The sequence below is a fragment of the Coregonus lavaretus genome (genome assembly GCF_964263955.1).
Source record: "Coregonus lavaretus genome assembly, chromosome: 1".
NCBI lineage: Eukaryota > Metazoa > Chordata > Actinopteri > Salmoniformes > Salmonidae > Coregonus > Coregonus lavaretus.
In genome coordinates, this window is record NC_139988.1 from 14,055,771 (window position 1) to 14,081,525 (window position 25,755).

At 45.8% G+C, this 25,755-nt stretch overlaps 2 protein-coding genes across 6 annotated transcripts in view; both read right to left on the minus strand.

The window, feature by feature from the left end:
- Nucleotides 1-650: 650 nt before the first annotated feature.
- Nucleotides 651-7,738, minus strand: LOC311128680 (AP-4 complex accessory subunit Tepsin-like). Of its 2 annotated transcripts, none has more exons than XM_084160886.1 (13): nt 7,668-7,738; nt 7,196-7,268; nt 6,959-7,050; nt 6,677-6,770; nt 6,484-6,551; nt 6,315-6,396; nt 4,454-4,525; nt 4,147-4,335; nt 3,843-4,032; nt 3,623-3,736; nt 3,418-3,496; nt 3,167-3,301; nt 651-1,494 (listed from the first exon to the last, which is right to left on the minus strand). In XM_084160886.1, exons 1-13 carry the CDS (start codon nt 7,704-7,706, stop codon nt 778-780), a joined length of 1,944 nt encoding a protein of 647 aa, XP_084017012.1. In that variant the 5' UTR covers nt 7,707-7,738; the 3' UTR covers nt 651-777. The 2 variants fall into 2 exon arrangements, with proteins under 2 accessions (XP_084017012.1, XP_084017011.1); XM_084160885.1 differs by having other exon boundaries at nt 4,147-4,338.
- A 2,854-nt stretch (nt 7,739-10,592) lies between these two features.
- Nucleotides 10,593-25,755, minus strand: part of LOC311132051 (putative sodium-coupled neutral amino acid transporter 10) — a 39,211-nt gene continuing 24,048 nt past the window's right edge. For all 4 annotated transcript variants that reach the window (XM_084165218.1, XM_084165219.1, XM_084165216.1 and 1 more), the window contains 2 exons: nt 14,574-14,711; nt 10,593-14,463 (listed from right to left, as the gene is read on the minus strand). In XM_084165218.1, the coding sequence (XP_084021344.1) occupies nt 13,382-14,463; nt 14,574-14,711 (1,220 nt within the window). In that variant the 3' untranslated portion in view covers nt 10,593-13,381. The remainder of the gene's footprint in view (nt 14,464-14,573; nt 14,712-25,755) is intronic.

Below are 25,755 nucleotides of genomic sequence, written 5' to 3' on the forward strand. Positions count from 1 at the left end.
GGGGGACCTTGCGGGCGCTGCAGGATTTCAGTCCTTCACGGCGTAGTGTGTTACCAATTGTTTTCTTGGTGACTATGGTCCCAGCTGCCTTGAAATCATTGACAAGATCCTCCCGTGTAGTTCTGGGCTGATTCCTCACCGTTCTCATGATCATTGCAACTCCACAAGGTGAGATCTTGCATGGAGCCCCAGGCCGAGGGAGATTTGACAGTTATTTTGTGTTTCTTCCATTTGCGAATAATCGCACCAACTGTTGTCACCTTCTCACCAAGTTGCTTGGCGATGGTCTTGTAGCCCATTCCAGCCTTGTGTAGGTCTACAGTCTTGTCCCTGACATCCTTGGAGAGCTCTTTGGTCTTGGCCATGGTGGAGAGTTTGGAATCTGATTGATTGATTGCTTCTGTGGACAGGTATCTTTTATACAGGTAACAAGCTGAGATTAGGAGCACTCCCTTTAAGAGTGTGCTCCTAATCTCAGCTCGTTACCTGTATAAAAGACACCTGGGAGCCAGAAATCTTTCTGATTGAGAGGGGGTCAAATACTTATTTCCCTCATTAAAATGCAAATCAATTTATAACATTTTTGACATGCGTTTTTCTGGATTTTGTTGTTGTTATTTTGTCTCTCACTGTTCAAATAAACCTACCATTAAAATTATAGACTGATCATTTCTTTGTCAGTGGGCAAACGTACAAAATCAGCAGGGGATCAAATACTTTTTTCCCTCACTGTATGGTGCCAGTATTATCCTAACCATTACTGTTTTGTGTTGAAGGTCAGAGGTTAAGGAAAGAGAAGGCTGAGGCTGATTGGCTGCTGGTGGGCGTGAGGTCGTATGTAGGCGTTGTATCGCTGATGTCATCGAGACAGAGTAGCGGTGTGTTTGTAGGGGTAAAGCTCTCCGTTTCAAGGATCAGACGCTCCCTCCTGTCTCTCTTTTCCGCCTGAGGCTGCAGGTCTCCGTTCCTCTCTGTAAGGGTTGATGGACACACAGACCTCCCTCTGGTCACCAGCTCCATGCCACTGAACAAAGAGAGTCTACCCCCACAGGGCTGCTCGATCTGGGGGTCCGTGACTCGGATGGGGTCCCTCTCTGTCTGGAGCTCTGGGTCTTTAACTGTAACATCTGAGGTGAGCTGGGTCTCACCAGTCCTGAACCCAGTCTGACTGTCCACAAACTCTTCATCCTGACTAGCAGACCCTCTCTCCTCATCATCAAGGTCGAGATTTAGTAACCTCTCAGGTGTACCCCTTTGGGCCCAGCCCAGGTCAGGCAGGGGAGGGGGTTGTGGTGAGTGCTCAGTCTCAGGGTCTCTCCCTCTGTGATGGTTAAAGACAGTGATGTCACCTGGGCGTGTTGGCAGTAGAAGTGCGGGACTTTTGGGAGTGGGGGGCTGGTCCGAGGAGGAGGGAGGAACACCATTGGCTGCTGCTGCATCACGACCGGCACCAGTGATTGGCCCGCCCATCAGAGCCTCAAACTGACGAAGGATCTGGAAGACAAAACCATCATTTTTTACAATGCAAAACTACATACTGTATGTGCCAAGAGTCAACCATCGTAGATAATCATCTTAGATTGTAACACCCAGGCTCATCCCACTCTGCCTCTCTGGTGTTACCTTATTATTAAAGGTTCAATATGCAGAAATCGCTCTGCCATTCCCTGGTGGCTAAAATTCTAATAGTGCGCTTAATTTCAGTTTATGTGACAAACAAGCAAGAGAATCATTGTACCATCTAAATCGCTGTGAAATACACTAAAAGAATGTGGACACCCCTTCAAGTTAGTGGATTCTGCTATTTCAGCCACACCCCTTGCTGACAGGTATAAAATCAAGCACACAGCCATGCAATCGCCATAGACAAACATTAGCAGTAGAATGGCCTTATTGAAGAGCTCAGTGACTTTCAACGTGGCACCGTCATAGGATGCCACCTTTCCAACAAGTCAGTTTGTCAAATTTCTGCCCTGGTCAACTGTAAGTGCTGTTATTGTGAAGTGGAAATGTCTAGGAGCAACAACGGCTCAGCTGCAAAGTGATGGGCCACACAAGCTCACAGAACGGGACCACTGAGTGCTGAAGCGCGTAGCGTGTAAAAATCGTCTGTCCTTGGTTGCAACACTCACTACTGAGTTCCAAACTGCCTCTGGAAGCAACATCAGCACAAGAACTGTTCGTCGGGAGCTTCATGAAATGGGTTTCCATGGCCGAGCAGCCGCACACAAGCCTAAGACCACCATGCACAATGCCAAGCGTCAGCTGGAGTGGTGTAAAGCTCGCCGCCATTGGACTCTGGAGCAGTGGAAACGCGTTCTCCGGAGTGATGAATCACACTTCACCATCTGGCAGTCCGATGGACGAATCTGGGTTTGGCGGATGCCAGGAGAACGCTACCTGCCCGAATGCATAGTGCCAACTGTAAAGTTTGGTGGAGAAGGAATAATGGTCTTGGGCTGTTTTTCATGGTTCAGGCCCCTTAGTTCCAGTTAAGGGAAACCTTAAAGCTACAGCACACAATTACATTCTAGACGATTCTGTGCTTCCAACTTTGTGGCAACAGTTTGGGGAAGGTCTTTTCCTGTTTCAGCATGACTATGCCCCGTGCACAAAGTGAGGTCCATACAGAAATGGTTTGTCGAGATCGGTGTGGAAAAACTTGACCTATGCACAAAGCCTTGACCTCAACTCCATCAAACACATTTGGGATGAATTGGAACGCCAACTGCAAGCCAGTCCTAATCGCCCAACATCAGTGCCCGACCTCACTAATGCTCGTGGCTGAATGGAAGCAAGTCCCCACAGCAATGTTCCAACATCTAGTGGAAAGCCTTCCCAGAAGAGTGGAGGCTGTTATAGCAACAAAGGGGGGACCAACTCCATATTAATCCCCATGACTTTGGAATTAGATGTATTATGAGCATGTATATTTTAAAAACCAAAAATATTGTTCAGCTGTTTGAAGCTGGTGTACAAACTGAAAGTAAAAGATGCAAAAACAAAAGTTAAGAACGGAGAGCATAAAAATAACACACATAGAACATATCTACCGCTTCTTAGACTTGCTTTCAATGAGAATTGAATATTTCTATGTGAATTTTGTTTGGTAGCCCAAAAAGTTACATATTGCAGCTTTAAAGGTAATAACTAGATTATGTGTTACCTTGGTGGTCTTATTGGTTACAGGGCCTGGGGGTCCCTCACTCAACTGGGCCAGCCTCCTCTGGGTCACCCCGAAGATTTGCTCCAGAGACAGCAGATCAGAGGTCATGAGACAGGCCACAGCACACAGCGCCCTCTGGGGGGACGGAGGGAAGCAGCACATTCAAACATATTTGAGATTTGATATTTATTTTTCAAGAGAAACCTGGTCAAAATAGCAGCACATTCAAGACACATGTTTATTGACTGTACCATCTGGACAGTCTGTGACGGGTCCTGCAGTCTGCGAGAGAGCAGCTCCACCACCACCTCACAGTTCAGAGTGGAACACCTGGGGACAGAGTGGAGGGAATTAAAACATTTAAAAAACACTGGACAAAAATCAAGGTGAAGGCAGGCGGGAACAAAGGTCGAAGCCAATGCTCTAATAACATGCAACCTATTGGTCTGTACTGACTCCTTGATGAAGTGCTGGTTCTCCTCTCTGGACAGGAAGACCTTGGAGCCCTCAGTCATCCTGCTGATCAGCGCCATCTCCTGGCCACAGTCCCCTAACTGCATAGCTTCCACCCTGACACAGAGAAAGGTGGATGGAAGGAGAGAGAGGGAGACTCAGCATGGTTGACTCCTTTAATATTTTGCTGGTAAAGACTTCTTATATCATGTAATATTTCTACCGTTCTGATAGGTCTCCGGAGCTCTCCCTACTGGCTCCCGATTGGCTCCCGGTGCCACCCGAATTGCTGCTTCTGTCCCCCAAGACCTGGCTATGGTCTGCGTTCTCCTGACAGGAGTTGTGGGAGGAGCTATGGCCGCTGTCAATCTCCTCCCAGCCCCCGCCCACCTGCCCTGGACACCGCTGGGAAACTGAGAGAGAGCGAGAGAGGTTAAGAAGGCTTTCAGTCCTCTCATTAACATATGTAACAACTATATAATAAAAGCCTAATGATCTAATCAACATAACAGCTGATTTAAAAATACCTTTGGGTCTGTGAGGAGGCACAGTGTAGGCACATGCTGGCACTGCCACCTCTACAGGGCCCGAAGGCGCCACCACCGCCCGGTAGTGGTTGTCATGGAGACGGATACCCTGGTGCTCCATCGGGGGCAGGACGGCACTGGCCACAAACTCAGTAGCCTTGCGGATCTTGTCCATCAGGGTCTCACCACCTGCTGGAAACAGGAAGTGAATTAAGACATGGATTTGACTGGGTGCATTTGAAATGTATTCTAACAGGTCCACTGAGCCACATGAAACCAAAATGGTGGCCTTGTTGCTGTCACCTACTTGTTATGTTCTTCCCTGGGCTGTAGCCAAACCCCTGCATTCTGGACCCGTGGGCAGACTCCGACCCCATGCCTGGAAGGAAAGACCTCAGCGATAAAAGACAACCATTGTACTTGTCTGCCTGCTTTTCCCACCTGTCTCTTCCCCTCCCTCACTCCTCCCTGCTTCTCTCTTCCCATCCACTCCCTCTTTTCCCCCGTCTCTTCCTCTCCCTCACTCCTCCCTGCTTCTCTCTTCCCATCCACTCCCTCTTTTCCCCCGTCTCTTCCTCTCCCTCACTCCTCCCTGCTTCTCTCTTCCCATCCACTCCCTCTTTTCCCCCGTCTCTTCCTCTCCCTCACTCCTCCCTGCTTCTCTCTTCCCATCCATTCCCTCTTTTCCCCCGTCTCTTCCTCTCCCTCACTCCTCCCTGCTTCTCTCTTCCCATCCACTCCCTCTTTTCCCCCGTCTCTTCCTCTCCCTCACTCCTCCCTGCTTCTCTCTTCCCATCCACTCCCTCTTTTCCCCCCGTCTCTTCCTCTCCCTCACTCCTCCCTGCTTCTCTCTTCCCATCCATTCCCTCTTTTCCCCCGTCTCTTCCTCTCCCTCACTCCTCCCTGCTTCTCTCTTCCCATCCACTCCCTCTTTTCCCCCGTCTCTTCCTCTCCCTCACTCCTCCCTGCTTCTCTCTTCCCATCCACTCCCTCTTTTCCCCCGTCTCTTCCTCTCCCTCACTCCTCCCTGCTTCTCTCTTCCCATCCACTCCCTCTTTTCCCCCCGTCTCTTCCTCTCCCTCACTCCTCCCTGCTTCTCTCTTCCCATCCACTCCCTCTTTTCCCCCCGTCTCTTCCTCTCCCTCACTCCTCCCTGCTTCTCTCTTCCCATCCATTCCCTCTTTTCCCCCGTCTCTTCCTCTCCCTCACTCCTCCCTGCTTCTCTCTTCCCATCCACTCCCTCTTTTCCCCCTGTCTCTTCCTCTCCCTCACTCCTCCCTGCTTCTCTCTTCCCATCCACTCCCTCTTTTCCCCCTGTCTCTTCCTCTCCCTCACTCCTCCCTGCTTCTCTCTTCCCATCCACTCCCTCTTTTCCCCCTGTCTCTTCCTCTCCCTCACTCCTCCCTGCTTCTCTCTTCCCATCCACTCCCTCTTTTCCCCCGTCTCTTCCTCTCCCTCACTCCTCCCTGCTTCTCTCTTCCCATCCACTCCCTCTTTTCCCCCCGTCTCTTCCTCTCCCTCACTCCTCCCTGCTTCTCTCTTCCCATCCACTCCCTCTTTTCCCCCCGTCTCTTCCTCTCCCTCACTCCTCCCTGCTTCTCTCTTCCCATCCATTCCCTCTTTTCCCCCGTCTCTTCCTCTCCCTCACTCCTCCCTGCTTCTCTCTTCCCATCCACTCCCTCTTTTCCCCCTGTCTCTTCCTCTCCCTCACTCCTCCCTGCTTCTCTCTTCCCATCCACTCCCTCTTTTCCCCCTGTCTCTTCCTCTCCCTCACTCCTCCCTGCTTCTCTCTTCCCATCCACTCCCTCTTTTCCCCCTGTCTCTTCCTCTCCCTCACTCCTCCCTGCTTCTCTCTTCCCATCCACTCCCTCTTTTCCCCCGTCTCTTCCTCTCCCTCACTCCTCCCTGCTTCTCTCTTCCCATCCACTCCCTCTTTTCCCCCTGTCTCTTCCTCACTCCTCCCTGCTTCTCCTCCTCCCTCCCTCCCTTTCTCTTCCCCAATACTCTGTCAGGAGGATTGGGTTAAGTTGATTGTAATTGAGGTCACATCCATCCATTCAGTAGCCCGATGTCTGTCATTAGTAGCAGTATTAGAGGGCAGAGATAGTGTGTTAACTAATAAGGGAGGTAGACATGCAGAACATGCAATAACAATACAATGTACTCACCCATGTTGGCAATGGCTAGTTTGCATGGAGATGTGCTGCTCTGGGGAGAGACTGTCTCTGTGAAGAGTAACCTGGCCAACTCCTGAAGACAGATAAAGATAGAGAGTTTGTGAGTTTCAAAAAGATGCATGGAGGGATAGTCATTGTTTTAGACATTGTTTAGACTCACCTGTGCTGTGGCCCTCACTTTCTGGTACATAGCAGTGCCATGGATGGGGTCAAGAGGACCACTGTAAACTGATATTCAGCATAACACAGAGATTCAGTATAACACTCATAGGTCTCTCCGAAACCCTACTGTCATAAAGAGAAGGATGAAATGGAGACAGTGCGATGCGTTAGTGGTCACATCGTCATCTCACCTGAGGCCTGCTGGATGAAGGTGGAGTTCCGTCTGAGTTCCGTTAGAAAGTGAGGCGATCCGTGGCCACAGAGATGGACGAAGATCTTCAGAACCTGGAAGGACAGAAACGATGGAAAGGGAAGAGGGACAGATGAATAGCTGATATGATATATGGCGAATATTAACTGCATTCTTCTACATGATTCCTCTTCAGTCTCAGTTAACAAACCAAGGTCAAATTCAGTGTTTGGGGGCTTCTTAATGCAGCTGAAAGCCTGGTAACCTGGCTAGCTGAGCTCACCTTTATTTTGACATGGCAGGATTCTACCTGCAGCCGCTCCAACAGGTACTCCAACAGGCACTGACCACACCCAGTGGACTCCTGGGAGATTTCTGCAGTGCCAGGAGGGTAAAGGATTTAAACTGTACAGTCTTTGGGTTGACATTGAAAATAATAGGATCTCGCTAAATGATGTTTAATATCAGAACACAGTACTGTATCAGCATACAGTGGGAGGTGATGGGTATAAAAGGATACTTCCGATTTCTTCAAAGAGGTAGCCAGGACAGGGCTTTTCGTCATGTGCTGTTGCTTTCATCAGAGTGGGAACCTGAGAGGGAGAGATATCATGCATGGATTGGCCAACAGATGAACACCAGAATAGTCAATTTAGCTAGGATTTGTGTCATATTATGTTTGGGTTTATAGCGAACAGCACAGGGTGGTGGGTCCAGTGTAATACACTGTCGGAAGAAATCATATCAATTGACTATAGAGCTCAAGTCTTATACAAGTCTGATCATGACAAGTCACAAACTATTTCTGTCCTGGGAGTGTGATTCATATGATGTGCTAGCATGCTAACGTTAGCTAACTAGGTTGCCGTGGTACAGTTAACAGTGGGCGTAATGGGATTTACAAAACAATGTACGGTTTCCCCATAAAGTCACATATACGCATTATATCAAAATGTTATTTGCAAGTCTTTATATTGGTAAATAACACCTACTTTTTGAAGGAAAGACAGTCGTTCCATGAATGTTGCCATGATTTTGCAATATCTGGAGGCTACACATCTCTTCCTTGGGACAGACAAGGAAGGCGGGGTCTACAATGACAGGTAGCCAATCAAACAACCATGGGTAGGACTCATACGATACCATTGGTCCAATGCTTTTGCGTAAGGGTAACCACTGGCGAATCAAAAAGCCCATAATCCATATTTCCCCTAACAAATCACGTTCGTAGATTACATGCATGTAATTTCCTGATTCAGGGTGAACAACATGGCACTGTCCATGGACTGGGTCATTAAATGGTTTGAGTGGATATTTTCCTACGATACTTAGTTAATATTGTACAAGAGCTTATGCAGAGGCATTAGATCGTTATTCAATTGATTGTGTTCGTTGTTTTTTTCCACCTGTCAAAGAATATTGATCAACTGTCCACCTCTGCTGCTACTCACTCAGCTGATCATGTCGGGGACAAACGTGTGGACTCGCAGTCGGGAGAGGATGAGACGGTTCCAAGAGATGTTTGCCCAGTGTACTGGTGAGGTGCGTATGTAGCTACATGCTAGCTACCTAACAAATATGGGCACTGTAGCCATACATGATCCAAAAGCATCAATACCTCAGTCAGTGGTCATCATACACTACATGACCAAAAGTATGTGGACACGTCGAACGTCTCGATCATGGACATTAATATGGAGTTGGTCCCCCCTTTGCTGCTATAACAGCCTCTGCTCTTCTGGGAAGGATTTCCACTAGATGTTGACACAATGCTGCGAGACTTGCTTCCAGTCAGCCACGAGCATTAGTGATGTCGGGCACTGATGTTGGGTGATTAGGCCTGTACAATGACATTCTAGACTAAGCTGTTCTTCCAACTTTGTGGCAACAGTTTGGGGAAGGACCATTCCTGTTTCAGCAAGACAATCGAGGTCCATACAGAAATGGTTTGTCGAGATCAGTGTGGAAGAACTTGACTGGCCTGCACAGAGCCCTGACCTCAACCCTATCGAACACCTTTGGGATGAATTGGAATGCTGACTGCGAGCTGTAGTGTAGTAGTGTATGCTGTAGTGTTAAGATTTCCATTCACTGGAACTAAGGGTCCTAGCCCGAACCATGAAAAACAGCCCCAGACCATTATTCCTCCATAGTGCCAACTTTACAGTTCTTTACGTACACGGGAGGCGAAGGTCGAGAGCCGTGTGTACTCTGAAACACAACCCAACCGAGCCGCACTGCTTCTTGACACAATGCCCACTTAACCCGGAAGCCAGCCACACCAATGTGTTGGAGGAAACACCATACACCTGGCGACCGTGTCAGTGTGCACTGCGCCCGGCCCGCAACAGGAGTCGCTAGTGCGCGATGGGACAAGAACATACCTGCAGGCCAAACCCTCCCCTAACCTGTACGACGCTGGGCCAATTGTGCGCCGCCCCATGGGTCTCCCGGTCGCGGCCGGCAAACCCAGATTCATCCGTCGGACTGCCAGATGGTGAAGCGTGATTCATCACTACAGAGAACGCGTTTCCACTGCTCCAGAGTCCAATTGCGGCGAGCTTTACACCACTCCAGCCAACGCTTGGCATTGCGCATGGTGATCTTAGGCTTGTGTGTGGCTGCTCGGCTATGGAAACCCATTTCATGAAGCTCCCGACGAACAGTTCTTGTGCTGACGATGCTTCCAGAGGCAGTTTGGAACTTGGTAGTGAATGTTGCAACCGAGGACAGACGATTTTTAAGCGCTATGCGCTTCAGCGGTCCCGTTCTGTGAGCTTGTGTGGTCTACCACTTCGCGGCTGAGCCGTTGTTGCTCCTAGAAGTTTCCACTTCACAATAACAGCACTTACGATTGACCGGGGAAGCTCTAGCAGGGCAGAAATTTGGTGATGTACTGTATGTCAGTGGGACAACTTGGCCCAGTGTGTCCCCTACCGTTGTATAACTGGGGCGGCCTGCCAAGGAATTTGGCTTCAATTGATATGCATGGTGTCAGTGGCCCCCGATGTTGCTATGGGGACTCTTAGGGATTAATCAAGTGGAAACTGAGTGTGGACTAGAAATGACTTGGACCATAGATGTACAGTGGGGAAAAAAAGTATTTAGTCAGCCACCAATTGTGCAAGTCATTTCATAATTTGCAAATAAATTCATTAAAAATCCTACAATGTGATTTTCTGGATTTTTTTTCCTCAATTTGTCTGTCATAGTTGACGTGTACCCTATGATGAAAATTACAGGCCTCTCTCATCTTTTTAAGTGGGAGAATTTCCACAATTGGTGGCTGACTAAATACTTTTTTCCCCCACTGTATCTATTCTAACCAGTGCAGTCATCCTCTGAATATCTTGTTCTCCCCAGGCTGCAGTTTATGGGAAGTGTGTAACAGTATGAAAATGATGCACTCACTAACTGTAAGTCGCTCTGGATAAGAGCATCTGCTAAATGACTAAAATGTAAAATGTAACAGCTACTACCACAAGCAGACAGGAGCTGAAAAAGGACCTGTGTGTCAGAGACTTTGATGCTCTGAAGACGTGCTTCATTACAGCAGTGAGTGACATATTACAGGGGTTTCATTGTACATTTGATCAAATTGTCTGTTTTTGTTGTATCATTTTACTTTATCATCTAATTGTTTTGCAGGCTAAGGAGGGAGTGAAGTAGTGTCCATTCTGCCCAACATAACCAGGCAATGGACCAGATTATAATGTAATGTCCTTTATGGCTCAGTTGCTAGAGGGTGGCGCTTGCAACGGCAGGATAGTGGGTTTGATTCCCGGGGTCACTGATACGTAAAATGTATACACAGCATGCATGACTAAGTCAATTTGGATAAATGCGTCTGCTATGTAAATAAATGTGTGTATGGGGTCTCTTTGGTTAATGTACACAACACACATTTCAACAAGCAGTTGACAACTAAAACTTCATATTTTATTGACACATTTTAAAAAAATACAATGAGTTGAGAAAGCGTTACAGAAAAATGAACTCTTATTCTAAAGAAGTCATGAGCAGTTATGAAGCCACTATTGATGTCCTCCCTCTGTGGAGTCCATTTAATTCACTGTCCTTATAGTAGCCACTGCACAGGGCACCATTGTAGAAGTCCAAGCCACTGTTTCAAATGCTACAAGAACAGAGAGCGAGAGATTACAACTAATCGCATAAATAAACTACACCTCTACAAGTATTCCAGTATTTTGCTTCCATTCTCTGTCACTGCTAGATAAGCCACTTTATAGGAAAAATTCACTCAGAGTTAAGGAAACGTACATTTACATCTCAATACAGTTATTCACTTTGACCCATTCATTTAACTGCAAGTTAACATAGAGGCACAACTGTGTCAGCCACACACACAGGGTATGACTAAACAAAATAACCACATTACTTTAAGTCATGGAAAACATCACTACTGCAGCACATGTATGAAAGGCACTGGTGAAGAGTAAAACCAGAACATGGAATATAGTCTCAGAGATGGATTCGGCACTCCTTTGGGGGTAAAACGTTTGGGAATTGTAGGGTACAGTGTACAAAACATTATGGACACCTGCTCTTTCCATGACAGACTGACCAGGTGAAAGATATGATCCCTTATTGATGTCACTTGTTAAATCCACTTCAAATCAGTGTAGATGAGAGAGACAGGTTAAAGAAGGATTTTTAAGCCTTGAGGCAATTGAGACATGGATTGTGTATGTGTGCCATTCAGAGGGTGAATGGGCAAGACAAAAGACAAAAGTGCCTTTGAATGGGGTATAGTAGTAGGTGCCAGGCACACTGGTTTGAGTGTGTCAAGAACTGCAAAGCTGCAGGGTTTTTCACACTCAACAGTTTCCCGTGTGTATCAAGAATGGTCCACCACCCAAAGTAAATCCAGCCAACTTGACACAACTGTGGGAAGCATTGGAGTCAACATCGGCCAGCATCCCTGTGGAACGCTTTCGACACCTTGTAGAGTTCATACCCCGACAAATTGAGGCTGTTCTGAGGGGCAAAAGGGGGGTTGTTGCAAGTCAATTTTAGGAAGGTGTTCTTAATGTTCTGTCCACTCAGTGTATGATAAGGCTACACTACAGCATCAGTTTTTATTCATCAAAATAGAAGTCTGGTTTAAAATCGAGAGGAAAATTTAAGCAAGGAAGCTAACCGATTGATCCTTAAATGTACTATGAATGTCTTCCAAAAATATGATGTAAATAAACAGCATGATAATCTATACACGTGGTCCTCTGTAGCTCAGCTGGTAGAGCACGGCGCTTGTAACGCCAAGGTAGTGGGTTCGATCCCCGGGACCACCCATACACAAAAAAAAATGTATGCACGCATGACTGTAAGTCGCTTTGGATAAAAGCGTCTGCTAAATGGCATATTATATTATATTATATACGCTATTTACAACTCATAATAACTAACATACATTTTAAAGGGCTTAACAAAAGCACTACAGAGCCAAAAACAATCACAGGTCATCTCTACAGAGCCAAAAACAACCACAGGTCATCTATACAGAGCCAAAAACAACCACAGGTCATCTCTACAGAGCCAAAAACAACCACAGGTCATCTCTACAGAGCCAAAAACAACCACAGGTCATCTCTACAGAGCCAAAAACAACCACAGGTCATCTCTACAGAGCCAAAAACAACCACAGGTCATCTCTACAGAGCCAAAAACAACCACAGGTCATCTCTACAGAGCCAAAAACAACCACAGGTCATCTCTACAGAGCCAAAAACAACCACAGGTCATCTCTACAGAGCCAAAAACAACCACAGGTCATCTCTACAGAGCCAAAAACAACCACAGGTCATCTCTACAGAGCCAAAAACAACCACAGGTCATCTCTACAGAGCCAAAAACAACCACAGGTCATCTCTACAGAGCCAAAAACAAAAACTTCACATCACCTAGAAGTATCAAGGGATTTAAAGTGACTCAAATGCAGTCATTGGATAGAAGGATAGATGGTGCATTGCTCTCTCAAACACACAGGAAAAAAGGAAACTGGGCATGTGGTATTGCATAGCTTAACATACATTCCAGTCTAGCACTGAGCGCCTTAATAAAAAACAAAAATAGGTTAATATTTACATACAAATATATTTTCAATAAAGGCTTTAGATTTATGGCAGCATAATACAGCATATTATTATAGAATAGTCTACAATATATTCGATCATTGCTACAATATCTTTATTATCACTATATCTATCTGCAATTTCTTCTGGAATCATGGAAGGAGCACGCTAAAGAAAGCATTCGTATTTGGTAGAAGAACACAGACTAGGGTCAAATGAAGACACAGTGGCTGTTTACACAGGCAGCCCAATTCTGATCTATCTTCAGCCAATAATTAGTCTTTTGACCAATCAGATCTTTTGCCAATAATTGGGAAAAACATCAGAATTGGGTCGCCTGTGTAAACGCAGCCAGAATGTTCCCCATCACATCACTGCACCTCACACACTCCTGTTCTGGTCAGGTATTGTGAAGACAGGTGGTAAGGCAGAGTGTGATCCATGGTACATGACTGTGTGTGGGAGTGAAAGAGTGTGTTGTGAAAATATGAACGTGTGTATAACGACCCACTGTACATGAGTGTGTGTGTATAGGGGGTGCGCAGTACGACCCAATGTATGTGAGTGTATGTTATACCGTATTCATGTGCGTGTATACAGTTACCCTGTCCCAGTTACTCATCTCTCTCAAGCTCAGAGGTCTGTTTAATCTGGCGTGTGTGTACCACTGCATGGAGATCCCACCCCCCCATGTCCAAGAAGGGCTCCAGACCCGGCACACCCCTCCTGGAACCCCCAGCCTCCCCAACACCTCCTACCCCCATGGCTCTCCTTCTCCTTCTCAGGTCCATGTCTTCCTGGTCCCTGGCCTTCTCCTGGACCTGGGCTTTGTGGGCCTTCTCTTCCACAACGTCCCTGGAGTCTGACTGGACGGCTGCCCTCTCCTTCAGGTCCCGTCCACTCTTCTTCACAGCCCCTAGTGCTCCTACTCCTGGTTCGACAGGTCCTGGCCCAGCTGCAGCCAGAGCCTGTTCCTCAAGGGCCTTGATGGCTCTCTCCAGCTGTGCCAATTTCTCCCTCTGCTCTTCGACCTTCCTCTCCTTCTCTGCTCTCTTCCTCTCCGCTTGCTCCTTTTCCAGCCTCTCTTTCTCCATTCTCTCTTTCTCTACTCTTGCTTGTTCCATCTCCTCCTCTCTCGACAGTTTTTCTCTCCTCTCCCTCTCCAACCGTTCCTTCTCCACTCTCCCCTGCACCTCTCTATCAATCCTCACCTTCTCCAGTCTCGCTTTCTCTATCCTCTCTTTCTCCTTGTCCACTACCACTGCCCCGTCCTCAGCTTTAGCAGGTGGCGGCTGCTCCTTTTTGTGTTTGGGCTGGGCTGGTTCTACCTTCACCCCCTCTGTCACCTTCTGACCCAGCGGTACTACCTTAGCCCCCAGCTCCCTCTCCTTAGGGGCCTCCACTGCTGCCTCAGCCAACACCGGCAGTTTAGGGACCTCCTGGAGTACTTCTTCTTTGGGGATAACAGGGGGAACCACTTTGAAGAACTGCTCCTCTGCACTCTTCTCCACAAGGAGGACCTCATTCTGGGCCTGGATGTGAGGCTCGGCCCGTCCGGCCTGTGGCGCTCCAGCAGGCTCCACAGGATCCTTGGTGTCTGAGGCCAGGGCAGGACCACCTTGAGCTGGGTCTTTGGGCTTTGATGCTCCCCCTTCCTCCTGGACCCCCGTCTCTGCATCGGCCTCTGGAGCTCCATCTGTCTTAACACATCGTTCTTTACTTCCCCTTTCAATGACCAAACAGTTCAATTACTCAGCACTTAGATACACATCACAATATAAAGACAGAACATGTATGAGAGTGTACCTGGCTTTTTGGGGTGCATCTCCTGGTGCTGTTCCTGTATGACAGCCAGTAGTTTCTCCTGCTGGTCCAACAGCCTCTTCTGCTGCTCCTGCTGCTCCTTTATAACCTGCAGCAGAGCGGCATGGTCCAACTGACCCTCTACATGGGGGGAGACAGGGTTAGAACACACCAAACACACACACAGGGGAAGTCAATTACAAGTGGGAGGAGTTGGAATATACCATTCATATATTTGGGGGTATTGGGTATCTACATCGGAGGGAGAAAGAGCATTTTATTTATCCAGACAAACAGTATAGGGATGTGTTTAAGGGTGTGGGGCTGGAGGAGGGATCACTCAGTCAAACTTATGTTGGGTATGGTTGCGTCAAACAACACAGGTTAGGAGTTTAGACAAGGTGGGGTATACTGTGTGAGAGAGGGGGTGAGGTGGGTTAGGACTTGAGGGTTATGGCCACTTGGGTTGGGGGGACACAGAATTAGAAAGGTGAGTGACTAGATGTGAATACAGATACAGTGAGAGAGAGAGAGAGAGACAGTGAGAGAGAGAGAAAGAGAGAAAAGGTCCAGATGCCAGGACCACAAATACAAATTCCATCTAGACACTGTTGCCCTAGAGCACACAAAAAACAATACCTCGGCCTAAACATCAGCGCCACAGGTAACTTCCACAAAGCTGTGAACCATCTGAGAAACAAGGCAAGAAGGGCATTCTATGCCATCAAAAGGAACATAAAATTCGACATACAGTGGGGAAAAAAAGTATTTAGTCAGCCACCAATTGTGCAAGTTCTCCCACTTAAAAAGATGAGAGAGGCCTGTCATTTTCATCATAGGTACACATCAACAACTCCAGAAAATCACATTGTAGGATTTTTAATAAATGTATTTGCAAATTATGGTGGAAAATAAGTATTTGGTCAATAACAAAAGTTTCTCAATACTTTGTTATATACCCTTTGTTGGCAATGACACAGGTCAAACGTTTTCTGTAAGTCTTCACAAGGTTTTCACACACTGTTGCTGGTATTTTGGCCCATTCCTCCATGCAGATCTCCTCTAGAGCAGTGATGTTTTGGGGCTGTCGCTGGGCAACACAGACTTTCAACTCCCTCCAAAGATTTTCTATGGGGTTGAGATCTGGAGACTGGCTAGGCCACTCCAGGACCTTAAAATGCTTCTTACAAAGCCACTCCTTCGTTGCCCGGGCGGTGTGTTTGGGATCATTGTCATGCTGAAAGACCCAGCCACGTTTCATCTTCAATGCCCTTGCTGATGGAAGGAGGTTTTCACTCAAAATCTCACGATACATGGCCCCATTCATTCTTTCCTTTACACGGATCAGTCGTCCTGGTCCCTTTGCAGAAAAACAGCCCCAAAGCATGATGTTTCCACCCCCATGCTTCACAGTAGGTATGGTGTTCTTTGGATGCAACTCAGCATTCTTTGTCCTCCAAACACGACGAGTTGAGTTTTTACCAAAAAGTTCTATTTTGGTTTCATCTGACCATATGACATTCTCCCAATCCTCTTCTGGATCATCCAAATGCACTCTAGCAAACCTCAGACGGGCCTGGACATGTACTGGCTTAAGCAGGGGGACATGTCTGGCACTGCAGGATTTGAGTCCCTGGCGGCGTAGTGTGTTACTGATGGTAGGCTTTGTTACTTTGGTCCCAGCTCTCTGCAGGTCATTCACTAGGTCCCCCGTGTGGTTCTGGGATTTTTGCTCACAGTTCTTGTGATCATTTTGACCCCACGGGGTGAGATCTTGCGTGGAGTCCCAGATCGAGGGAGATTATCAGTGGTCTTGTATGTCTTCCATTTCCTAATAATTGCTCCCACAGTTGATTTCTTCAAACCAAGCTGCTTACCTATTGCAGATTCAGTCTTCCCAGCCTGGTGCAGGTCTACAATTTTGTTTCTGGTGTCCTTTGACAGCTCTTTGGTCTTGGCCATAGTGGAGTTTGGAGTGTGACTGTTTGAGGTTGTGGACAGGTGTCTTTTATACTGATAACAAGTTCAAACAGGTGCCATTAATACAGGTAACGAGTGGAGGACAGAGGAGCCTCTTAAAGAAGAAGTTACAGGTCTGTGAGAGCCAGAAATCTTGCTTGTTTGTAGGTGACCAAATACTTATTTTCCACCATAATTTGCAAATAAATTCATTAAAAATCCTACAATGTGATTTTCTGGATTTTTTTTCCTCAATTTGTCTGTCATAGTTGACGTGTACCTATGATGAAAATGACAGGCCTCTCTCATCTTTTTAAGTGGGAGAACTTGCACAATTGGTGGCTGACTAAATACTTTTTTTCCGCACTGTACCAATTAGGATCTGGCTAAAAATACTTGAATCAGTTATAGAACCCATTGTCTGGGGTCCGCTCACTAACCAACAATTCACAAAATGGGACAAACACCAAATTGAGACTGCATGCAGAATTTTGCAAAAACATCCTCAGTGTACAACGTAAAACACCAAATAATGCATGCAGAGCAGAATTAGGCCAATACCCGCTAATTATCCAAATTATCAAATTATCAAAAAGAGCTGTTAAATTCTACAACCATCTAAAAGGAAGCGATTCCCAAACTTTCCATAACAAAGCCATCACCTACAGAGAGATGAAACTGGAGAAGAGTCCCCTAAGCAAGCTGGTCCTCTGTTCACAAACACAAACAGAGCCCCAGGACAGCAACACAATTAGATCCAACCAAATCATGAGAAAACAAAAAGATAATTACTTGACACATTGGAAAGAATTAACAAAAAAACAGCGCAAACTGGAATGCTATTTGGCCCTAAACAGAGAGTACACAGTGGCAGAATACCTGACCACTGTGACTGACCCAAACTTAAGGAAAGCTTTGACTATGTACAGACTCAGTGAGCATAGCCTTGCTATTGAGAAAGGCTGCCGTAGGCAGACCTGGCTCTCAAGAGAAGACAGGCTAGGTGCACACTGCCCACAAAATGAGGTGGAAGCTGCACTTCCTAACCTCCTGCCAAATGTATGACCATATTAATAATAATAATAATAATAATAATATGCCATTTAGCAGACGCTTTTATCCAAAGCGACTTACAGTCATGCGTGCATATTTTTTTTTTTGTGTATGGGTGGTCCCGGGGATCGAACCCACTACCTTAGCGTTACAAGCGCCGTGCTCTACCAGCTGAGCTACAGAGGACCACATATTAGAGACTGATTTCCCTCAGATTACAGAGATCCACAAAGAATTCGAAAACAAACCCAATTTTGATAAACTCCCTTATCTACTGGGTGAAAAACCAAAGTGTGCCATCACAGCAGCAAGATTTGTGACCTGTTGCCACATGAAAAGGGCAACCAGTGAAGAACAAACACCATTGTAAATCCAACCCATATTTATGTTTATTTATTTTCCCATTCGTACTTTAACTATTTGAACATCATTATAACAATGTATATAGACATAATATTACATTTGACATTTCTTTATTCTTTTGGAACTTTTGTGAGTGCAATGTTTACCGTTAATATTTATTGTTTATTTCACTGTTGTTTACTATCTACTTCACTTGCTTTGGCAATGTTAACCTATGTTTCCCATGCCAATAAAGCCCTTGAATTGAGAGAGAGAGAGAGAGAGAGAGAGGAGAGAGCAACACACTAAACAAACAACAACATGAAGAGCTATCTATCCAAAACGGAGGTGTATGGGTAAACCACTAATCCAATCTTTTTGGCCCTATAACAAAGAACAAACAGCAAAAACATATACATGATCAAATACAAATCTTAAAATCAACTATTAATGACTACCAGAACCCACCGGATTCTCCAATTACATTTAATGAATTACAGGACAAAATACAAACCCTCCAACCCAAAAAGGCCTGTAGTGTTGGTGATGGTATCCTAAAATAAATTATAAAATATACAGACCACAAATTCCAATTGGCTATACTTAAACTTTGTAACATCATCCTCAGCTATGGCATCTTCCCCAATATTTGGAACCAAGGACTGATCACCCCAATCCACAAAAGTGGAGACAAATTTGACCCCAATAACTACTGTGGAATATGCGTCAACAGCAACCTTGGGAAAATCCTCTGCATTATCATTAACAGCAGACTTGTACATTTCCTCAGTGAAAACAATGTACTGAGCAAATGGTCAAATTGGCTTTTTACCAAATTACCGTACGACAGACCACGTATTCACCCTGCACACCTTAATTGACAAACAAAACAAAACAAAGGCAAAGTCTTTTCATGCTTTGTTGATTTCCAAAAAGCTTTTGACTCAATTTGGCATGAGGGTCTGCTATACAAATTGATGGAAACCGGTGTTGGGGGAAAAACATACGACAGTGTGCGGTTAAAATGGGCAAAAAACACACAATTTTATTTCCACAGGGCCGTGGTGTGACACAGGGATGTAGCTTGAGCCCAACCCTCTTCAACATATTTTTCAACGAATTGGCGAGGGCACTAGAACAGTCTGCAGCATCCGGCCTCACCCTACTAGAATCTGAAGTCAAATATCTACTGTTTGCGGATGATCTGGTGCTTCTGTCCCCAACCAAGGAGGGCCTACAGCAGCACCTAGATCTTCTGCACAGATTCTGTCAGACCTGGGCCCTGACAGTAAATCTCAGTAAAACAAAAATATTGGTGTTCCAAAAAAGGTCCAGTTGCCAGGACCACAAATACAAATTCCATCTAGACACCGTTGCCCTAGAGCACACAAAAAACTATACATACCTAGGCCTAAACATCAGCGCCACAGGTAACTTCCACAAAGATGTGAACGATCTGAGATAAGGCAAGAAGGGCCTTCGATGCCATCAAAAGGAACATAATATTCGACATACCAATTAGGATCTGGCTAAAAATACTTGAATCAGTTATAGAACCCATTGCCCTTTATGGGCAATGGGACAAACACCAAATTGAGACTCTGCATGCAGAATTCTGCTAAAATATCCTCTGTCTACAACGTAAAACACCAAATTATGCATGCAGAGCAGAATTAGGCAGATAACTGCTAATTATCAAAATCCAGAAAAGAGCCTACAACCACCTAAAAGGAAGCGATTCCCAAACCTTTCATAACAAGTAGAAAGAGAGAAAGAGAGAGTTCCAAAGTTCCAGAGTTCCAAATTTAGCAGCAGCTGCTGAAAACGATTAGCTCCTACAAATATTGAAATTTACATGGTTTTTAGAGTGAAGTACATTGGAAAAAACTAAAAGAAAACTGGAAGACTGAATGGAAGACAAAACAAGCAACAAATGAAGAAGATATGCTTGTGAAAAAGTATATATTTTTTTATAAAATGATGCAGTTATCTTAGCCAGCTGGATTGTTTACCAGTTGCTAAGCAGTTGCTAGGGACTCTCCTAAAAGGAGCTAGCTAGCTAGCTAACAAAAATATAGCTAGTCAACAGCACAATAGAAAGACAAAAGAAGGACAGAAGACAAAGGACATGAAAGTAAAACAGTTCTCTAAAGACACTAGAGACAATAATACAAGAAAAGGTAGGCTTCTATTGCAACATTGTAGCCAACATCACCAGCTTTGCTATGGAAATTATTTACCCACCAGACATCCAAATTGAGAAAACTAAGAAAAGTTTCAAAGGTTAGATGATGGGACAGAACCATGAATGCCTGTTTGCAGATCTTACCAGTTGCAAAACAAGAGCAAATGTAAAATTTAATACCAAAAGAGAAGCATCAGTCAAGGCTGTCAGATCAGCATTTTTGAAGAAGCTGACCAGAGCAACACATATCAAACAGTCAACTTATACAATAATGGAACTGTATTGATACAAGGCAATGATTCAAGCCTCCAGGCTTTTGAGAATGTGTTTGCTACCATAAAAGTAGAAGCTGAACTCATCTCAGAAGCTGAGGAAAAAGTAAAGGAGGGAGATGATGGAGAAAAGCAGGCCCCAACACCCCCAACAGCCTCTGTGACCCAGCAAGAAGCCCTCAGTGTCCCTCTTCTTACCTCACCTGCAGCAGACAGAGCCAAGGACATGCTGTACAACACCAAGAACACCTGCTATGCAACGTTTCCACAACACCCTCTCTCTAGTTGAAGCAGAGGTCATAGAACTCAGAGAGAACAAGCTTCAAGAGGATGACACTGTCCAGAAACTAAAAGAAGAGATTAAACAGTTCAGGGAGGAGAGCAGAGCATCTATTGCTAAATTAGAAAGCAGAATGGACAAACTGAGTCAGACAAATGATGACCTCCGATACCATCTGAGCATAACAAGAGAGGAGCTAGAGCAGAGAGAGAGGTACATTGACACCCTCAACCAGCAGCTAGTCATTATGTCCTCTGCATCTAGAGAACATGTCCACCAGCTTGGTACAACACAGGCAGAACCTGAGACTAGCATAACCAGCATGGCCTCCACCACACAGCCTGATGACACTGCACCAGCCTCCCAGTCTGCTCCAGCCCAGGTCAGCCAACCAGCCTACCAGCCTCCCAGTCTTCTTCAGCACAGTGTGCTCCAGCCCAAGTCAACCTACCAGCCTCCCAGTCTGCTCCAGCCCAGGTCAACCTACCAGCCTCCCAGTCTGCTCCAGCCCAGGTCAACCTACCAGCCTACCAGTCTGCTCCAGCCCAGGTCAGAATACCAGCCTCCCAGTCTGCTCCAGCCCAGGTCAACCTACCAGCCTCCCAGTCTGCTCCAGCCAGACAATCACCCACAACTGCAATCATTATAGATTCAAATGGGAAGTTCTTGGTCCAGGAAAAATTATTCCCTAGACACCAGGTGTATAAGTTCTGGTGTCCTACAACTGAGAGTGCAATGCAGCTCCTCAGTCAGACCAGGATTGACACCCCTGACAACATCATCATCCACACTGGCACAAACGACATTCGTGCCAAAGGTGAAAATGTATCTGGGGCAGTGAGAAGAGTGGCAGAACGGGCACAGGCTATGTTTCCAACAACCAATATAGTTGTGTCCACCCTCCTACCAAGAAAAGACTTCCCAGGACAGTTGATCGACAAAATAAATCAACAGATCACTGTGGACTGTGCCTCACTGCTCAACGTTAGAATGGCTCACCATCCCACTCTGGCATGTGAACACTTATACGATAATGTACATCTTGATCAGGACAGTGTCAGAACTTTTGCTAAGGACCTTAAGGATACAACACTTGGCAGGGACCCACACACCCATCACCCCAGCAGCAGGCCCCCCGCTCCACCTTCTGAAACAACAGTACCCCCACCATCCCCAGGAGAGAAGAGCCAGACACGGCTTATTACAGCACAGCTCTACAAGACTGGGCCCAACACAGCACAGATTTACCAGACCAGACCCGCCTCAGGACAGCACGACCAGACGCGGCCCATAACAACACAGCTCTACTAGATCCGGCCCATCACAACACAGCTCTACTAGATCCGGCCCATCACAACACAGCTCTACTAGTCCCGGCCCATCACAACACAGCACTACTAGACCCGGCCCATCACAACACAGCTCTACTAGACCCGGCCCATCACAACAGCACTGACCACTACTCTAGGGTCGGGCAGAACACTGTCCTTCAGAGAAGTGCACCACATGATGCAGTCCACAACATGTATCATTCAGATCATCAGCCTACATATAATAATAATAATAATAATAATAATAATAATAATAATAATAAGCCATTTAGCAGACGCTTTTATCCAAAGCAACTTACAGTCATGCGTGCATTCATTTTTGTGTATGGGTGGTCCCGGGGATCGAACCCACTACCTTGGCGTTACAAGCGCCGTGCTCTACCAGCTGAGCTACAGAGGACCACAGCTGAGCTACAGAGGACCATGCATATGCTGAGGTAACGTCTGGCAAAACACACCTAGAACTATCAGAGATTGGAGAGGTGCGCCAACTACTGCATCTAATATGCAGACTACTGGGATAGACAGACCCTTTAATTTACACACACAAACATACGCACAAGAAACACATACGTACAAGGGGTTGCAGATTGCATTGCAATTTACTTATTTTCAGTGCGATCTTATTCCATTCTTATTGATTTGTTTACATCTATTCTTCATTTTATTGGCACTGGTATTATAATAATAATTATATACAGTGGGGAGAACAAGTATTTGATACACTGCCGAATTTGCAGGTTTTCCTACTTACAAAGCATGTAGAGGTCTGTAATTTTTATCATAGGTACACTTCAACTGTGAGAGACGGAATCTAAAACAAAAATCCAGAAAATCACATTGTATGATTTTTAAGTAATTAATTTACATTTTATTGCATGACATAAGTATTTGATCACCTACCAACCAGTAAGAATTCCGGCTCTCACAGACCTGTTAGTTTTTCTTTAAGCCCTCCTGTTCTCCACTCATTACCTGTATTAACTGCACCTGTTTGAACTCGTTACCTGTATAAAAGACACCTGTCCACACACTCAATCAAACAGACTCCAACCTCTCCACAATGGCCAAGACCAGAGAGCTGTGTAAGGACATCAGGGATAAAATTGTAGACCTGCACAAGGCTGGGATGGGCTACAGGACAATAGGCAAGCAGCTTGGTGAGAAGGCAACAACTTTTGGCGCAATTATTAGAAAATGGAAGAAGTTCAAGATGACGGTCAATCACCCTCGGTCTGGGGCGCCATGCAAGATCTCACCTCGTGGGGCATCAATGATCATGAGGAAGGTGAGGGATCAGCCCAGAACTACACGGCAGGACCTGGTCAATGACCTGAAGAGAGCTGGGACCACAGTCTCAAAGAAAACCATTAGTAACACACTACGCCGTCATGGATTAAAATCCTGCAGCGCACGCAAGGTCCCCCTGCTCAAGCCAGCGCATGTCCAGGCCCGTCTGAAGTTTGCCAATGACCATCTGGATGATCCAGAGGAGGAATGGGAGAAGGTCATGTGGTCTGATGAGACAAAAATAGAGCTTTTTGGTCTAAACTCCACTCCCCGTGTTTGGAGGAAGAAGATGGATGAGTACAACCCCAAGAACACCATCCCAACCGTGAAGCATGGAGGTGGAAACATCATTCTTTGGGGATGCTTTTCTGCAAAGGGGACAGGACGACTGCACCGTATTGAGGGGAGGATGGATGGGGCCATGTATCGCGAGATCTTGGCCAACAACCTCCTTCCCTCAGTAAGAGCATTGAAGATGGGTCGTGTCTGGGTCTTCCAGCATGACAACGACCCGAAACACACAGCCAGGGCAACTAAGGAGAGGCTCTGTAATAAGCATCTCAAGGTCCTGGAGTGGCCTAGCCAGTCTCCAGACCTGAACCCAATAGAACATCTTTGGAGGGAGCTGAAAGTCTGTATTGCCCAGCGACAGCCCCGAAACCTAAAGGATCTGGAGAAGGTCTGTATGGAGGAGTGGGCCAAAATCCCTGCTGTAGTGTGCGCAAACCTGGTCAAGACCTACAGGAAACGTATGATCTCTGTAATTGCAAACAAAGGTTTCTGTACCAAATATTAAGTTCTGCTTTTCTGATGTATCAAATACTTATGTCATGCAATAAAATGCAAATGAATTACTTAAAAATCATACAATGTGATTTTCTGGATTTTTGTTTTAGATTCCGTCTCTCACAGTTGAAGTGTACCTATGATAAAAAATTACAGACCTCTACATGCTTTGTAAGTAGGAAAACCTGCAAAATCGGCAGTGTATCAAATACTTGTTCTCCCCACTGTATGTAATGATGTGTATGTGTGTATATATATATATATATATATATATATATATATATATATATATATATATATATATATGTATGTATGTACACTACCGTTCAAAAGTTTGGGGTCACTTAGAAATGTGCTTGTTTTCGAAAGAAAAGCAATTTCTTGGTCCATTAAAATAACATCAAATTGATCAGAAATACAGTATAGACATTGTTAATGTTGTAAATGGCTGTTGTAGCTGGAAACGGCTGATTTTTTATGGAATATATACATAGGCGTATAGAGGCCCATTATCAGCAACCATCAGTCCTGTGTTCCAATGGCACGTTGTGTTTGCTAATCCAAGTTTATCATTTTAAAAGGCTAATTGATCACGCGCGCTGGAGAGAAAGGGGGATGGGGGACTCAGAGGGGAAACAGACACTAAATCTGAGGCACACAATATGGCCTTGGTTCCCAGGAGGAGAGATATGGCCTGGGTTCCCAGGAGGAGAGATATGGCCTGGGTTCCTCTTTCTGGTTAGAGCCAGTTTGCGCTGTTCTGTGAAGGGAGTAGTACACAGTGTTGTACGAGATCTTCAGTTTCTTGGCAATTACTCGCATGGAATAGCCTTCATTTCTCAGAACAAGAATAGACTGACGAGTTTCGGAAGAAAGTTCTTTGTTTCTGGCCATTTTGAGCCTGTAATCGAACCCACATTTGCTGATGCTCCAGATACTCAACTAGTCTCAAGAAGGCCCGTTTTATTGCTTCTTTAATCAGCACAACAGTTTTCAGCTGTGCTAACATAATTGCAAAAGGGTTTTCTAATGATCAATTAGACTTTTAAAATGATAAACTTGGATTAGAAAACACAACGTACCATTGGAACACAGGACTGATGGTTGCTGATTATGGGCCTCTGTACGCCTATGTAGATATTCCATTTAAAATCAGCCGTTTCCAGCTAAAATAGCCATTTACAACATTAACAATGTCTACACTGTATTTCTGATCAATTTGATGTTATTTTAATGGACCAAAAAATTGCTTTTCTTTCGAAAACAAGGACATTTCTAAGTGATCCCAAACTTTTGAATGGTACAATATGGCCTGGGTTCCCAGGAGGAGAGATATGGCCTGGGTTCCAAGGAGGAGAGATATGGCCTGGGTTCCCAGTAGGTGAGATGGGGCCTGGGTTCCCAGGAGGAGAGATATGGGGCCTGGGTTCCCAGGAGGAGAGATATGGGGCCTAGGTTCCCAGGAGGAGAGATATGGGGCCTAGGTTCCCAGGAGGAGAGATATGGGGCCTGGGTTTCCAGGAGGAGAGATATGGGGCCTGGGTTCCCAGGAGGAGAGATATGGGGCCTGGGTTCCCAGGAGGAGAGATATGGGGCCTGGGTTCCCAGGAGGAGAGATATGGGGCCTGGGCTATGGCCTGGGTTCCCAGGAGGAGAGATGGGGCCTGGGTTACCAGGAGGAGAGATA